This window comes from Emiliania huxleyi, assembly GCF_000372725.1.
Source record: "Emiliania huxleyi CCMP1516 unplaced genomic scaffold EMIHUscaffold_84, whole genome shotgun sequence".
Classification (NCBI taxonomy): Eukaryota; Haptophyta; order Isochrysidales; family Noelaerhabdaceae; genus Emiliania; species Emiliania huxleyi.
The window spans coordinates 297,911-313,552 of NW_005195736.1; the positions used below are offsets into that span (position 1 = coordinate 297,911).

Genomic DNA, 15,642 nt, shown 5'->3' on the forward strand with positions numbered 1-15,642 from the left:
CAACGCGTTGAGACGGCGGTGCGCTAGCCGGCGGCTCTCGCGGCAAATTCCCACCTTTCTCATCGCCCGCTCTGCGCGTCTGCGGCATGCTCAACCCTACAGTAGCTCTGCCCCACCCCCATGGCATGTTCTGTACCGCCGGCGCGCTCCGCATGTCTGAGAGAGATAACATGATCTCTACCCCGTGCCGCACAACTCTGTACAGTCATCCAGTACGCTCTCTCTCACTCTCTTGTTTGTGCTTGCACCCCGCTCCACTGGCACTGCCGCACTGCTCTGCAATGTGCAAAGCCGTACAGTCTACAGATCCGTCGGTGTACTTAATGTGACGCTCCACAGTGTCCAGAACTGACTTTTGATTACACAACACACACACGTCACACCCTTGTTTCGTACGCTCGTAGATCGTACATATCTCGTACTTCGTACATGAGCATCACAACCCATCTCCCCCATCAACTCCATGAACCATATCATGCGACACCGGTACAGGCACGGTACGGCTCGCTGTGGTAGGGCACCGGGGCACCGCACACCTCTAATATGCGTCACGACGACAGGTTGGGCACCACCTCTATGACAGTGAAGTTGCACGCGCCCACCAGCAGCGTCTGCCGCTTGTCGGTGGGCTGGACGTACGTCAGCGGCGGGAAGAGCACCTCCGCCTCGCGCGGGAAGGCGGAGACCCACTGCAGCGACGCGCCGCGCACGAGCGAGTTGTCGACGCGGATCTTGAAGAGCAGCGTGCCCGACGAGGCGCCGTAGCGCGCCGCGACGGTCATGTCGGTGGTCGCGGACATGGGCGCGAGCTCGGTGCCGCCGGTGCGGTTGTCGATGAAGTCGCTCGAGAGCTGCATGTTGCGCATGCCCCTCCAGAGGTCCTCGGTCTCGGTCGCCGTCGTCGAGTCGGCGTGCACCGCGCGCAGCTTGCGCACGGCCTCCGAGATGAACCAAGTGGTGCGCGCCAGCGGGTGCGGACCTTCCGGCTTGCGGAGCGGGCCGTTGATGTGCCGGTACGCCGCCTGCGGGGAGGGCTCCGGGAAGGGTCCGAGAAAGCTCCACGGCGGCTGAGAACGCCGCGCCTCCGCGGCTGAGGCACCGTCGTGTACAGCCGCAACGCGACGACGTGCGGCTCGTCGAGCATCGCCTTTTACCCGAGATTGCCCGAGATTACCCGAGATTGCCCGAGATTGCCCGAGATTGCCCGAGATACGACGTGCGGCTCGTCGAGCATCGCCTTTTGCGCGTCGGCGTGCGCGACGAAGTCGGCGAGCCGCTCGCCGCTGCGGCCGGCGTCGCGCGTGCCGTTGGGGTACTCCTTCTCCGAGGCCGGGTCGTGCAAGATGTACTGCAGCATCGACAGCGCCTCGGCGTCGCCCAGCGCGCGCACCTCGACGCAGCAGCGGAAGCCGTCGCACCCCGAGAGTACCCGAGATTACCCGAGATTGCGCGAGATTGCGCGAGACTGCGCGAGATCGCACCTCCTCCTCGATGGCGGCGGTGCCCATCGCGACGCCCTGCCGGATGTGCTCCTCGCTCACGCGCATGTAGTGCTGCAGGCCGTGCGCCGCCTCGAGCAGCGTGCCGGTCACCAAGTCGGACGCCTGCTCACAGACGCGCCGCCGTTGGCTCGCGACGCCCCCCCCGCTTTTGAAAGCGGCCGGCGGCGTGGCGCGAGGGTCGCCGAGCTGCTGAAGCGGCTCTCGAGCGGCGTCTGGCTCGCGCCCTCGGCGGCGGTCGCTTTCGCCACCTCACGCATCACCTTGCGGATCTCGCCCCGGTCGAGCAGCTCGTCGCCTATCATCTCGAGGCATCTCGAGGGATCTCGGGGTGAACCTCGGGCAATCTCGCGTGATCTCGGGCCGTCTCGGGCGGGGCGCGGCGCCCTCGACCGCCGCAACCGCGGCGGGCAGCCGCCCCCGCTCCTCCGGCGGCACCGCCGCGACGTCGAGTACGACGCACTGCAGCGGCTTGGCAGCGTTCGACGCCTCCGCGGACGCTCCGGCCGGCGGCGCGTGGCGGGCGGCAGGCCACCCCTCGGGCAGCCGCGCGCCCTGCGTCGACCGCTGCGCTTCGGCGGCGCGCCTCGCGTCGCGTGCGTGCCGGCTGGCGACGGCGGCAAGGACGAGCGCGCCTAGAGGTGTGTGTGATGACCTGAGATCAGCCGAGATCACTACCCCCCCCGAGCCCGAGGCTCGAGGATGGCAAGGCAAGGACGAGCGCGCCGTCGGCCTCGGTGAGGCAAGTGCGCGAGAGGTCAAGGGAGGTGAGGGCGCCGCACTGCTCGAGGAGCAGCGCGAGCGAGGCGCCGCAGCCGGGCACAGCGTTGCCGGCGAGCGAGACGGCCTCGATCTGAGCGACGCGCGGAGGCAGCGCTACCGCTGGGGCGGGGCGGACGGACGCGACTGCGCCGCCGCCGCCGCCGCCCATCTTTGCCCGCCAGCCCCGCTCGCCCCGGCGGCTGCTGCTGCTCGAGTGCCGCGAGGAGGGCGTCGTGGGCGACGCTGGAGGCGCCGGCGACGCGTCGCCGCCGCGCGACGCGTCGCCGCCGCCGCGCGAGCGCGCGCCGCTGCGGCCCGGCAGGGCGACTGCTCGGAACGGGGACCCGCCCCCACCCGCTCCCTGCCTCCGCCCGTTTGCCTGCGGCCGCGGGGAGATGGGAGGGGGTGAAGGGGCGGCGGCCAGGGCGGCCACGAAGGGTCCGACAAGTGCCGGTGAAGCGGCAAAGACACTCCACAGTGCCGTCGCACCCGTCGAGGGCTGTGGGAGGAAGCGCCGACTGCCCCGGCGGATCTCGGCGAATCTCGGCGGATCTCGGCGGATCTCGGCGGATCTCGGCGGATCTCGGCTACTCTCGCCTGCGGCCGCGAGCCCTCGCCCTCCCTGTGCGACGCCGACTCCCACTCGGCCTCCCACTCGGATCCGACGCCCTCGCCGCCACAAGCGAGCCGCGCGCACAGCTTGTGCAGCAGGTCGGGCGGCACGTGCGAGGTGGAGAGGTCGATCTGGCGCAGCGTGCTGCTCTCGGCGAGGGACTCGATGAAGGCCTCCTTGCCCGAGCTGCGCCACAAGTTCGAGTCGGAGCAGTCGACGTCAAGCGTGCGCAAGCAGCGGCTCGCCCGCACCACGAGGGCAAGAGGGCCGTACCCTCCGGGCCCGAGGTCGTCGAGGATGACCTGCAGGGGGGTCATCCGCAGAGACGCAATCTCGGCGGATCTCGGCTGATCTCGGCGGATCTCGGCTGATCTCGGCTGATCTCGGCGGATCTCGGCGGATCTCGAGGCTGGCCTGCAGGTGGGTCATCCGAAGGACGCCGCGCAGCGAGTCGGGCGTGTTTGCGTCCTTGATTAGGGCGGCGAGGCCCTCTGGCCACGCGCCCATGCTCTCCTTGTACTTGACCGCCTGGAAGAGCGTGTTGGCTAGGTTCGAGTCGTTCTCGTAGAAGCCTTCTGGCCGCGAGTACAGCGGCAGCAGCCGCCGCTTGAGAAGCCGCTCCACAAAGCCGTCGAGCGCGCGGATGCCCGCCGCTGCCGCCAGCTCCCGCACCTCGTCCCACTCGCGGCTGCCCACCTCGCGGCTGACGGAGAGGAGCATGTCGGCGCAGACCTGCAGCACGAGCTTCGACGGGTGCACGCGCCCCTCGCCGCTCTCCTGCCTCGCGATGAGCAGCTCGTTCCGCCGCTCCTCCAGCGCGCCGTCGAGCTCGCTCCGCGCGCGCTGCGCCTCGCCGCCCTCGATCAGGTCGCGGCCCGACTTGCGCGTGTGGTGCACGCGGCGCAAGATCGTGTACGAGCGGCGCGCGAGCTGGACGTACCTATCCGAGGTCGCGCGAGGTCGCGCGAGATTGCGCGAGATTGCGCGAGATTGCGCGAGATTGCAGGACGTACCGGTAGCCGCGGGAGAGGAGGACGAGGGCGGGCGAGGAGGTGTGGACGGCGCGCTCCGACGCGGTGGGGTGCTTGACGAGCAACAGGTACGACTCGACGCCGAGGGCAAAGGTGAGGATGAGAAGGTCGAGCACGGTCCACAGGCGGAAGGAGCGGGAGGTGCGGAGCAGTAGCGGGCCGAGCGCCGCGGAGACGAGGAGCGACTCGGCGAGGAAGGTAACGATGGAGAGCATGGAGATGACTGTGACTGCGAGCATGGCGGCGGCAAACGCGCCGTACCCGCTCTCGCTGCAGCTCGGCTCCGGCTCGACGTCGCTCGTGGTGGTGGTGCTTGTGATGACGCCGTCGTCTATGACGGTGACTGTGCTGCTGTTGGCGGGACAGCTGGCGAGCGCCTTGATGTTGACGCACGGAGGGTAGGCAGTCGAGAGGAGCAGCCCGAGGATGGCGGCGGTCGCGTCGCACAGCAGCAGCGCGATGAAGGCGGCCGTGTACCGTCGCGTCTTCTGCAGTGCGAGCAAGCGGTACTGCCACGAGCCCTTGCCGTGCCGCTCCTCGACGAGGGCGAGGTTGATCAGCATCGATGGCGCGCCCGCTCGCTTGAGCAGCGTCGACGGAGGAGCCTGCGAGCTCATCCCCGCCTCCGAGCTGGCCCGGTGCAGCGCCTGCTGCATGCGCACCACCTTTTGGAAGCGGTTGAGACCCGTCGGCGCCTCGCTGGCCTCTCCCAGCTCCACGCTGGCGGACATAGGGCGCAGGCAGCACACAAGCGGTCCCAGTGGGCGGGTTTTCACGTAACAAGTACACACAAACTGCGGCAAGGTGGCGCCGGGGGGCTGAAAGACGGTTGTGAAACCGTGATGAAAAAGAATTTCCCGCCAGGTCCTCCCCAGTGCGCGCCAGTCCTGTCGTCCAATGGAGGCACTCTTGTAAAATTCTAAAATTCTAAAGTGAGAGCAGGGCCACTGCAGTGCTCCCCTACTCCGTCTCGCGCGTGATCGCGAAGCGCAGCACGCACGCGACAAAGTCGAGCGCCGCGATGCCGTTCGTGGTTCCTGCCGAATCGAGCTCGTGCCGCTCGTGGATCTCGTAGATCGAGAGGATGAGGAGCGCCGCCCGCGCGCGGGCCGCCGCGGGGAAGAGCGAGTGGCTTGCCGGCGACCACGGCGCCGCCGCCCGCCGGACCAGCGCCGCCACCTCGCCCTCGCCGCCCGCTGCGCGCCGCAGCGGCGTCGGCTCGCCCTCGTGCAGGCTTGCGCCGCTGCGCAGAAGGGAGAGGGCGCGGGCGGCGGTGAGCGTCTCAAGGTGCGCGAGCGGCGTCCAGCCGCGGCTGGCGACCAGCCAGGCGGCGAGGTCGGCGTGGCCTAGGCGGTTTGCGACCTCCTCGGGCGTGCCAAAGGGCGTAGCGGCGCGGGAGGCGCCGTAGGAGGAGAGGAGCTTGGCGACGTCGAGGTGGCCGAGGTAGCACGCAACGAGCAGCGGCGTGACGCCGTTGTCCCTGGCTTGGTTGACTGCCGCGCCAGCCTCGAGGAGCAGCCGGGCGCACTCGAGGTGGCCCTCCTGGCACGCCATGTACAGCGGCGTGACGCCTTGCTCACCGGCTTGGCCGACCGCCGCGCCAGCGTCGCGCAGCAGCCGGGCGATCTCGAGGTGGCCGCCCGCGCACGCGACGGACAGCGGCGTGGCGCCGTTTTGCTTGGCTTGGTCGACCGCCGCGCTGGCCTCGAGGAGCAGCCGGGCGATCTCGAGGTGGCCCTTCTGGCACGCGATGAACAGCGGCGTGGCGCCGTCCTTGGCTTGGTTGACCGCCGCGCTGGCCTCGAGGAGCAGCTGGACGCACTCGAGGCGGCCGTTCCAGCACGCGATGGACAGCGGCGTCCAGCCGTCCCCCTCGGCCTGGTCGACCGCCGCGCTGGCCCCGAGGAGCAGTCGAACGATCTCGACGTAGCCGTTCTGGCACGCCATGTACAGCGGCGTGGTGCCGTCCTCATCCGCCTGGTTGATCACCGCGCCAGCGTCGCGCAGCAGCCGGGCGATCTCGAGGTGACCCTTGTAGCACGCCATGAGCAGCGGCGAGACGCCGTCCTGATTGGCTTGGCTTACCGCTGCGCCAGCCTCGAGGAGCAGCCAGGCGCACTCGAGGTGGCCGTTCTGGCACGCGATGTACAGCGGCGTGGCACCGTGCTCTGTGGCTTGGTTGATGTCAGCGCCAGCGCCGCGCAGCAGCCGGGCGATCTCCGGGTGGTTGTTCTGGGACGCCATGTACAGCGGCGTGGCGCCTGCCTCGTGGGCTTGGTTGACCGCCGCGATAGCCTCGAGAAGCAGCCGGGCGCACTCGAGGTGGCCCTCCTGGCACGCCATGAACAGCGGCGTGGCGCCTTGCTCATTGGCTTGGCCGACCGCCGCGCCAGCGTCGCGCAGCAGCCGGGCGATCTCGAGGTGGCCGCCCTCGCACGCGGCGGACAGCGGCGTGGCCCCGTTCGGTGCGGGTCGGTTGACCGCCGCGCCGGACTCGAGAAGCAGCCGGGCGATCTCGACGTGGCCCTCGTGGCACGCCATGAGCAGCGACCTGGCGGTGAGGTTTGTGAGCACCGGGCCCGAGTAGTAGGAGGAGCTGTAGTCGCGGCGGCGGTCGCGGTCGCGGCTCCGCCGGTCGCGGCTCCGCCAGTCGCGGCTCCGCCGGTCACGGTCGCGGTCACCGCGGTCGCGGTCCCGGCGGTCGCGGTAGCGCGAGCGCGAGCGCGAGCGCGAGTAGCCGGGATCGCGCGCTTCTCCCGCTCGAGCCATTACATTACTGTGCTGTACGAAAGTGTGAACAGGTTGGAGCAGCAGCTCCTGAGCACGGCGCCGCAGGCGCCTGTTGATAGGTCCAGGTGACAGCCCTGGATGGGCAATGCATACGCCTAGTTGGGCCTCAGATCGCCCGACCACGTCCCGGTGCTCTGCCGTCGGATTTGTGACTCCGCCACACCGACCGCGCCGCGGCCGGGCGGGGGCCCTCCGGAGGCCGAGGATGGCCGTGATGGACCGGGACGAGCTCTGGGAGGTTCAGTGTCAGTGTATATATTGTGGAGATCAACCATGTCCACAATATCTCTCAGTCTAGCTAAGCCTGGGAAGGCGATGCCGGGGCCGTACAGCAGCTTGATGGTGCTTCGCCGGCGTGCGTCCCGGAGCGGTGCCGACGGCGCTCTGATTCGACTTTTTACTTCAAACAAAGACAGTCGCACGCGCTGCAGCGCGGCGCGTGCGACTGTCAGGAGCGGATCCGTCAGTTAGTCGTGTTCACGCCGGGATCGTGTCCCCCACAACCTGGGCAGACTTTAGGCCACAACAGTACCCAAAAGCTAGGCCCACAACGCCCTCTATGTTGGGTCAAGGCGGGCGCCTAGAAGAAGGCGCCGCCCCCCGAGGAGGAATCCCACCCGTACCCCGAGCCCCCGTCGAAGAGCGCGTCGAAAGCGTCGCGCTCTTCGACGGGGGCTCGGGGCAAGGGCGCGGACCGGCGCGGAACCTGCCCCCCCTGTCCGAGGAGGCCACCGGCAAAAAGCGCATGTCTTGAAGGTCCGATACTGGAAGCCCATATAGGCACCTTACACTCCCCCGCAGTATCGCACCTCTTGAGCGACACTACGTTTCCGCAGCTGGGGATTCTCCGGGTACCCCTCTTTCAATTGTGACATATCGCGTCTGGCTGCTGTTCGACCTTTTCCAGGTGGGTACGCAGGGTTTTCCACTGGCGAGGCGAGATTTCGTCGAGAAGCGAGCTCCGGGTGCTTCGAGTGGGAGTGAGAGAGAGATTTTTAGCAATACCAAACAACTCTAACACTCACACGTAATTTGGGGCCTGGAGCCCTGTTCACGCGCGCGCGAGACGTGCAGACAGGGTTGCCAGGTGAGAGCGATTGGCGCGGTTCACGCCTCGCACAACAGTTGTTTTTGTCGAGTGGTCGCACGCAAGGATGTTGTTCAGCGTGTCGTTGTGACTCACATTGCGCGTCCGGCCACCAGCCCCTTGCGAGGCGAAGCCAATGCGGCGTCGCAGATCTGCGCCATCTAGTCCTCCGAGCGGAAAGGTGGTGATCACCACTTCGTTAGAGCGATTGAAGAGAAAGAAAGAAAGAAAGAAAACAGACACGCCAAACGAGGGATGGGACGAGGACAGGGTCCCCACCTGCACGAGCAGGATTTTGGAAGAACGATCAGGGGGACAGGTGGGGCTCTCCTGCTCCTGACAAGGGACACGACAGGCTCGCAGCGCGGTGCGCGGTGGACTCCCACATCCACTGGCGGTCTCATCTCAGTGCGATTGAAGAGAGGACGCACTGTTCAAGGATTCCAGAATTCTTTTCCTCCGCCTCCGCCCGCCTCCGCCACACGCTTCGCTCCCACTCTCCTCACGAGCAGCATCACCAACTCATGCCGGCCTTCGTCGTCGGCATCGTCCAGGCGGTTTCGCCGGTCGCCGGCAAGGATAAGCTGCAGGCGCTCGAGGTGGACATCGGCAGCGGCGGAGACCCGCTGACGATAGTCACGAATGCGTCGAACGTGCGCGTCGACAGCCGCGTGGTGGTCGCCACAGTCGGCTGTGAGCTTCGCGACGGGACGACTGTCAAGAAGGCGGCCGTCGGCGGCGTGAGCAGCGAGGGCATGCTCTGCGACGCGCCGATGCTCGGCTGGGTGGGCGGCGGCGCGGGTGCTGCTGCGCTCGTGCCGGAGACCTTCTCCGCCGGCGACGCGCCTCCCGCGGAGCGGCCGCGAATGGGCGGCCCTGCTGCCGCTGCGCCTGCGGCGCCCGCCGTCGAGGTCAAGCCGCTCTTCGAGAAGAAGCTGACCAAGGAGGAGAAGAAGGCGGCCGCCGCGGCCAAAAAGGCGGAGAGGGAGACCAAGAAGGCGGCGAGAAAGGACGCGGAGGATGTGGAGGGAGCGATGGCTGAGCTCGCCGTCTCCGGCGAGGCGGAGGGTGAGAACACCTCATAGCGCTCCGCTCGTACCGTGCGATATGCGCGTCACGACTGCAAACTGTCATATGTGTTCTCTGTGCGGGATCGCGTCACACATCGACTCCACATGTTTTTCTCGGCCGGGCGGCCGGACGCGGGAGCGCACGACGGCGTCGCCCCGCCGCGGACCCCGCGAGCGGACCACACACACACGCCTCTTGCGCGGCTGTCTGGCCTCTCCACGGAGGGACACGTGAGAGTGAGACCCCTGCAGCACGAGACCTCTCGGTAGGGGGTGCGCAGCGCCCCAAAATCCACCAGTGTGGGATTTCGCGCAAAAGCTTGACTCTGAATAGCTCGCATGTACCTCCTGCGAGCGCTGTGGTCGCCGCAGACTGGCTCCGACTTGACGGCAGCATGGAGGCATCATGCCTCCATGCTGCCGTCAAGTCGAGAAATCGACATGCGAGGCGATCTTTGGCCCGCCAGAGGTACATGCGGCGTTTCGGGCGACAAGCAGCGCTGCGACCGCGAAGTGGCGGTGGACATGCTCCCATGTTGCCGACGCGGCGCCGGAGTGGCCGGCGCTGCTCGCCGCGACCACGACGGCTACTCTGATGCTCCGGGACGACCCGTCCTATCCGACGGTGGCACTCTTCCACGTCTCGCTCACGCTGAGAAAAATTCTGAAACGGCGTGCAGCAGAGTCACCGACGAGTCGGTCCGCGTGATTCCTCGTGTCCCGTACCGTTCTCACACATCCATAAACTCACTTTGGCCTCACTGAAGCGATGCACCGCACCCTCTACTCTCGGTCTCGCGCTTGGACGCTGCGGCACCTGCGCTCACTGCCCGGACCACGCCACGCGACGAACCGAGACACGCAGCTCCGCGCTCCGCCCCTTGTTCCTGCCCCTCCCAATGTCCCCCGGCTCCCTGTCCGCCCTCGCGCCTGCCGGGAGCTGCTGCGGCTTGCTGGGCCTGCTCGCAGGACTCTCGCAGATGTTCGCAGAGGTCAACCATGGAAACACGCTCTCTGTTTGGGCTCCCTCGGCTCGGCGAGGCTGCAAGCCTGCGAGCCCGAGCGAGCGCCCGGGACGGCCCCCCCGGCCGCCGGCTCCCCGCATGCCGGTCATCGACCGTCGAAAGGTCTCTGCCGCCGCCCTGAGCCGCCTCTCAGCAGAGCCAGTCGTGCGGGAACACGCCGGAGCGCAGCTTCATGCGGCCGTGGAACGTGGGCGCCTCCTTGATGCTGCGCGCCGCGAAGATCTCGCCGCGCGACGGCTCGGGCGGCAGGTGAACGCCGAGGTTCTGGCTGAAGGTGCAGTACGCCTCGTGCGCGGCGAGCAGCCACCTATTCCCGGGCAGCTGGGGGCGTCAGAGGGAAGGGAGCGGCGATGGCGCGAGGGGCGTGAGGTGGCTGAACCGTGCGACGTCGCGTCGAAACGCAATCAGCACCTTGTCCGAGGGCGGGGTTTTGAGGCACACGTTGAAGAAGAGCGTCGTGCCGGCGTGGGGCTCGGTGGAGACGCTGAGCTTTGCGTAGTCGACCATGGACGGGAGCGCCACCATCGTCGCCTTCTCGCCGGCGGCATGCAGGGCCGCCTTCATGCCCGCCGCCTCACCCACGTCCTGCGGCTGTCGCTGCAGCGAGAGGCTGAGTTCAATCTCGCACTGCGTGAAGGAGGCGGCGGCGGCGGCGGCCAGCGCGGCGGCGGCCGCCGAGCGCGGGTGCCCCGCCTTTGGCTTGCACGCCTCAGCTTCGAGGACTCGTTCGAGGCGTGCCTCCTCGTCGCTCACCCGCTGCTGCTGCGCCTCGTCCGCTGCCTGCTCCGCCGCTGCCTCCTCTTGCAGCCGCTGCTCGTGCCTCTCCTCGATCTCCGCTAGCTGCGCGGCGGACGCGGCGACGGCCTTGGAGGCGGCGGCGGCCTTGGAGGCGGCGACGGCCTTGGAGGCGGCGGCGGACCCGGCGACCGCGGGAGCCAGCTTTTGTGCGTGCCGCGCCTTCTTGCCGCCCTTGCCGCCCTTGCCCTTCGGCCCCGCCTCGCTGCTCGCCTTGAGCCAAGCGGCCAGGTCGTCGTGCTTGAACGCGCGTGCCGTCTGCATGGGCGTCATGCTGCTGAAGCTCTTGATCTTGGTCGAAGCGCCGAGAGCAACCAGGGCCGTAGCGACGTCGAAGTGGCCGCGTCGGCAGGCTAGGTGTAGCGCCGTCTCGCCGTTCCAGGTCGGCTCCTTGTGGTCCAGGTTTGCGCCATGCGCAGCCAACGACTCCACGATCTCGACGCTGTCGCTGTGCGCGGCGAGGTGCAGCGGTGGCATGCGGCTGGTCTTCACGTTCGGGTCGGCGGCGGCGGCGAGGAGGAGGCAGGCCACTTTCTCGTGTCCACGGAAGCAGGCAATGGAGAGCGGATTATAGAGCGGGTCGGCCGGGGATCCGCCGCGAAGGTCGACCGATGCCTTGGACTCGAGGAGCAGCTTTGCCATCGACGCGTTCCCATCGCACGCCGCGAGCATCAGCGGGGTGTGCCCTTCTGGGCCACCGTCGTCTGGCCCAGCCCCAAGATCGAGCAGAAAGCCGGCGGCCACGAGCGCGCCCGAGTCGTCGAGAGAGGTTCCGTCCGGGCCGCCACCGGCGAGGAAGGCCAGGGCCGAGGCGGTGGCGCCCACGTTGAGGGCGTCGGCACCTGGAAGTGCATTACCCCGTTCGCCGTTCGTGAGCGTGAGCGTGTGTGTGTGAAGGTCGCTCTGTGCCTACTCTCACAGAGTTCTGGGGCGGCAGGTAGGATGTCGTGCCGGAGCACACGGTCCGCGGCGTTGCGCTAAGAGCGAGAGTGCGAAAGGGCGGAGATTCACCGTGGTTGCGCACGAGCGTAGAGAGGAGGGCGTCAGCAATCGGGCAGAATTCGGCGACGGTGCAGCCCACGGCCAAGGCAAAGACTGTGTCGACGCACGGAACCTCGCGAAGTTTTGCGCAGCCGCGCGAGTCTCCCTGCGCAAGCAAGCCCACGAGGTTCTCGACTGCAAGCAGATCCTGCACGTCCGCGCAGTGCGTGGGGTACGACTTTGCGAAGACTCCGATTGCGCAGGAGATCTCCTGTGCGCACCGCTCTTGCAGCGCGGGCTCGCATCGGTTCAGCGTGGCCGCGGCGGCGTAGTACAACGTCGCAGCTGTCCTTTGTCTCGCTACGGAGACTTGTACCTCGGCGTCATCGCAGCTGTCGGCGGTCGCGCCGAGCTTGACCCTCGTCAAAACCCTCTCCAGGCGCGTCCCGGCGCACTTGCCGTCGGCAGTGTCGAGGTCCATCAGCGCCATCGCTCCTGGCGCACGGGCAAGGCGGTCGGCGAGACGACAGTGGAAGAGGCAGGAGCGGCGAGGCAAGACCAAGCGCCGGCCGGTTTTAGATAAAAAGTCGGGGGCTCACGTCAGTCGGACGGGGCCGCGGGGCGTGGGCTGGCGCCGGCCGCGCGCGGGCGGGCCACTGCCGGCGGCCCCCAGCGGGCTGCCAGACGCCGGCGGCCGGGCCTTACGTTTAGTGCGCGGCCTTTCCATTGGGGGGGGGATGTCCGTCCAAGGGAAAGTTAATGACCAAGAATAGAAGAGAAGCGGACGTGTCGTTTCTCATATCATTCAATGCAAACGACGGGAGCGAGAGCCCTTTGCCTTTCTGCACACCCCCGTGACCCGACCCCGGCAATTTCCCTTTGCGCGGCGCAGCAGGACCACCCCCCGGGGAGTAGTGGCCCTAGCCTAGTGGCCCCGAGTCGGCGCCCCGACCCGGACGGGACTGGGATACCTAGAGGTGCAATTTAATTAATGCCGGGGGGCCCCTGTCATTTAGACGGGGAGTCCCGAGAGTTGCCCCCCCCCCCCCCCCTGTCCCTACACCACCTTGTGTGCCTGTGGAGAAGTGTTTAAATCTTATCTTACGTACCTCGGTCCCCCCCCCCCCCCCACCCCCCTGTCGCTCAGTTCGGCAGCGTCTCGAGCATCATAAACTGCCGCCACCCCGTCCACCCCGTGATGTTCTTGGGTATGTCGTCATCCTCGTCGACCTGCCGCGACTCATTCTGCCCACCGCCCGTGCGCCGCAGCCAGACGGCCGCCTCGGAGACGAGCGGCGGGCCGGTGACCCCCTCTATCGTGCTCCAGTGCGGCGGGAGGTTGGTGGGGGGCAGGTGCTTGAGGATCGCGTCGAGCGCATTCTTGACCTCGCCAAAGTCCACCTTGACGACCCCCGCCGTCGCCCGCGGCGTGTAGAGCACGTGGTGCCAGTTCACCCACGCGGCGCCGCCCAGCATGTAGTAGTAGCTGCGCACGTACGGGCAGCCCTCGCGCACGGCGGCGCTCCCCGCGCCGCAGACGAACTCGATCACGTGAGGGAGCCGCTGGTGATGCGTCTCGCACCCCTCGCTGCCCCTCGCGGGCCGCATCCACAGCACGTTGGCGAAGGCGGTGCCTGCGGGCAAGCGCGCGCAAGTGCGCAGAGAGCGAGGAGCGGCAGCGGCAGGGAAAGCCAAGCCTCTCCCAGGGAGTGCGCGAGAGAAACCGGCGAGGAGGAGTCGGCGCGACAGGATGGCTGTGGGCGCGCGGCGTGGATGAGAGAGGGTGACCGGCGCACCGTGCGGTCCGATAAAGAGGTTGGCGGTCCGAAAGAGCGCGAGCTGCTGCGCCGCCGTCATCGGGTAGCCCGGCCGCGGGTACTCGCCCGTCTGCCGGCCGTTGAAGAAAACAAAGCGTTCGCCTGGGAGGTGGGAGGCGGGGAGGGCGGGGAGGGGTCGCTTTGGGGCACGAAGTGGCGCAGTCGCAGTCGGCCGGTGGACAGGCACAGGCATAGGCGGGGGGCATGGGGCGCGAAGGCTTGCGTCGCGGGGAGCGGCGGCCGCCGCCGCTGCACGGGGCGACTCGCACCGCGATTGAAGTGCTTCATTCGGCTGCTGATGAGCCGCGGGAGCATCTCATCGTGGTTGCTGTTGAAGAGGCGGCCGTTGCCGTTCTCCGGTGCGCGGCGTGAGTAGTAGATTACAGAGGGGTACGCGTCGTCGCCCTCGGTGCTCGCCGCGTGCAGCCGCATCGGCGTGAGCGACACGCGGGCGAGCAGCCGCGGCGACTGAAGCGTGTACGGCGCCTGATTGACGGGATGTGTGGCACGGGCGGCCGTCGGACAGCTTGCGCGCGGCAACGGCGCGGCCGATGCGGTGGAGAGACTGCGATGGAGCTGTATTCTTGGGCATATTCGAGAATATAGACCCTGTTTGGGACAAGAATACGGAAAGAATACGGAAAAAGAATATAGATAGTACTGGGCGAGAAAAACGTATTAAGGCCAACCGGGACCCCCGGGACCCCCGGTGCGGGGGCCTTCTCCCCACCTGCACGAGCAGGATCTTGGAAGGACGATCAGGGACACAGGGGAACGGGAGCGGGTAGCGCATCGCGACACGGAGGGGGGCTGGGCAGGTTCACCCACACGACAGGGTCCCAGGGACCCCCTCGTATAGGGCACGCTTCACGATTTTTTTTTCACTGCGGCAAATTTAGCATCTCCCAACCTCGGAGCCATGTTGAGCATCGCCGCGACCTCCCTGCCCACCTTCACGGCTCCGCTGCTGCCGCATGCCACGCGCGTCGCCGCGCCGGTGATGAAGGCGGAGGGCGAGATCGGCGTGACGCCGCCGCTGGGCGTGTGGGACCCGCTGGGCTGCCTCGCGGAGCCGGTGGACTACCCGCGCCGCGACTACCGCCGCTACGTGGAGCTCGAGATCAAGCATGGCCGCATCGCGATGCTCGCGACCGTCGGCGTCCTCACCACTGAGGCCGGCTTCCGCTGGCCCGGCTACCTCTCCAAGTCGCTGGACCTCAAGTTCGCCGACCTGCCGGGTGCGCGCCGCCCCGCCAGCGCCGGCGAAAGAGGGCTCTCCGGACAGGGCGAGAGGGGACCGCGCAACGCCGAAGCTCACACTCCACCGCCCCGTCCGCCGCCGCGACGGATCGGTCCCTTCCCGCAGCGGCCGCCTCCCACGCGACGCATGCCCTGCCCGGCTTGACGCGGCGCCGAGCTCCGCCCGTGCCGACAGGCGGCTGCTTTGACTCGTACAACGCGGTGCCGGCGCTCGGCTGGCTGCAGATCGTCGGCTTCGTCATCTTCCTCGAGCTTGCTTAGGGCGCGCCGCGCCCTCCCTCTTCCCGCGCCTCTCCCGCCCTCAATCCCCTCTCTCGCTGCTTGAGGGCGGAAATGATGCTGAGCCAGCCCCCCTCCCCCCCCCCCCCGCCCCCCCACACCCCCCTTCCCCCCCCCTCCGCACCCCGCAGGCGCCACGGACCCGTCCAAGGAGCCGGGCGACGTGGGCGGCATCTCGTGGGTGCGGTACGACGACCCCGAGACCAAGAAGTTCAAGCTCAATGCGGAGCGCAACAACGGCCGCGCCGCCATGATGGGTGCGCCCGCCGCCCCCGCAGACGACACTTCCGTGACACTTCCTCGAGACACCTCCGAGACACGTCCGTGATGGGTGCGGGCCCGCCCCCGCAGACGACACTTCCGTCACACACTTGCAAGACACCGCCCTCTCGCGCCGCCCACGGGTGGGTGCGCTGCTGCAACTGCGTCAGGGCCCCCGACAGCCGTCCCGATGCCGCGCGCCCAAAGCGCTCCCACGTCTTGGACAGTTCTTAGACCTTGCTGGCTGCATCCTTTCGCGACTTACCCCCCCCCCCCCCCCTCCTCCTTGGTATCCCCCCCCTTCCTATCCCCCCCACCCCTTTTTTTCCGGACACACACACTCTCGCAGGCATCACGGGCATGATGATCCAC

General features: G+C 68.0%; 6 protein-coding genes across 6 annotated transcripts in view; 2 read left to right on the plus strand and 4 right to left on the minus strand.

Moving 5' to 3' along the window:
* Positions 1-394: 394 nt before the first annotated feature.
* Positions 395-4,663, minus strand: EMIHUDRAFT_453477 (hypothetical protein). The gene is made up of 11 exons (XM_005758758.1): positions 3,888-4,663; positions 3,313-3,814; positions 2,853-3,176; positions 2,616-2,640; positions 2,178-2,381; positions 1,893-2,134; positions 1,751-1,804; positions 1,482-1,604; positions 1,217-1,390; positions 1,100-1,132; positions 395-1,022 (listed from the first exon to the last, which is right to left on the minus strand). Exons 1-11 carry the CDS (start codon positions 4,634-4,636, stop codon positions 549-551), a joined length of 2,904 nt encoding a protein of 967 aa, XP_005758815.1. The 5' UTR covers positions 4,637-4,663; the 3' UTR covers positions 395-548.
* A 202-nt stretch (positions 4,664-4,865) lies between these two features.
* EMIHUDRAFT_359590 (hypothetical protein) lies at positions 4,866-5,459 on the minus strand (the record flags this gene model as incomplete). The annotated part of the gene is made up of 1 exon (XM_005758759.1): positions 4,866-5,459. The coding sequence occupies one exon, from the start codon at positions 5,457-5,459 to the stop codon at positions 4,866-4,868; it is 594 nt and encodes a 197-aa protein (XP_005758816.1).
* A 2,847-nt stretch (positions 5,460-8,306) lies between these two features.
* On the plus strand, positions 8,307-8,867 carry EMIHUDRAFT_219269 (hypothetical protein; the record flags this gene model as incomplete). The annotated part of the gene is made up of 1 exon (XM_005758760.1): positions 8,307-8,867. The coding sequence occupies one exon, from the start codon at positions 8,307-8,309 to the stop codon at positions 8,865-8,867; it is 561 nt and encodes a 186-aa protein (XP_005758817.1).
* A 1,139-nt stretch (positions 8,868-10,006) lies between these two features.
* EMIHUDRAFT_219271 (hypothetical protein) lies at positions 10,007-12,380 on the minus strand (the record flags this gene model as incomplete). The annotated part of the gene is made up of 7 exons (XM_005758761.1): positions 10,007-10,184; positions 10,257-10,462; positions 10,631-10,702; positions 10,805-11,202; positions 11,371-11,514; positions 11,684-12,148; positions 12,359-12,380. The coding sequence occupies 7 exons, from the start codon at positions 12,378-12,380 to the stop codon at positions 10,007-10,009; spliced, it is 1,485 nt and encodes a 494-aa protein (XP_005758818.1).
* A 416-nt stretch (positions 12,381-12,796) lies between these two features.
* EMIHUDRAFT_219272 (hypothetical protein) lies at positions 12,797-14,263 on the minus strand (the record flags this gene model as incomplete). The annotated part of the gene is made up of 4 exons (XM_005758762.1): positions 12,797-13,287; positions 13,450-13,572; positions 13,740-13,956; positions 14,201-14,263. The coding sequence occupies 4 exons, from the start codon at positions 14,261-14,263 to the stop codon at positions 12,797-12,799; spliced, it is 894 nt and encodes a 297-aa protein (XP_005758819.1).
* A 126-nt stretch (positions 14,264-14,389) lies between these two features.
* The window catches only part of Lhcf68 (light harvesting protein), a gene marked incomplete at both ends in the record, with an annotated part of 1,577 nt that continues 324 nt past the window's right edge, over positions 14,390-15,642 (plus strand). Inside the window, 3 exons of the mRNA XM_005758763.1 lie at positions 14,390-14,708; positions 14,906-14,967; positions 15,161-15,266. Coding sequence (XP_005758820.1) covers positions 14,390-14,708; positions 14,906-14,967; positions 15,161-15,266 — 487 coding nt within the window. The remainder of the gene's footprint in view (positions 14,709-14,905; positions 14,968-15,160; positions 15,267-15,642) is intronic.

Excerpts from the sequence above, each read along its gene's own strand:
- EMIHUDRAFT_453477 (XM_005758758.1), bottom strand. The coding sequence starts at position 4,636 with ATGTCCGCCAGCGTGGAGCTGGGAGAGGCCAGCGAGGCGCCGACGGGT. Across the intron at positions 2,382-2,615 it reads CGGGCGGAGGCAGGGAGCGG|CGGTAGCGCTGCCTCCGCGC; the intron begins GTGGGGGCGGGT and ends GCCCCGCCCCAG. Across the intron at positions 1,805-1,892 it reads TGCCCGCCGCGGTTGCGGCG|ATGATAGGCGACGAGCTGCT; the intron begins GTCGAGGGCGCC and ends AGATGCCTCGAG.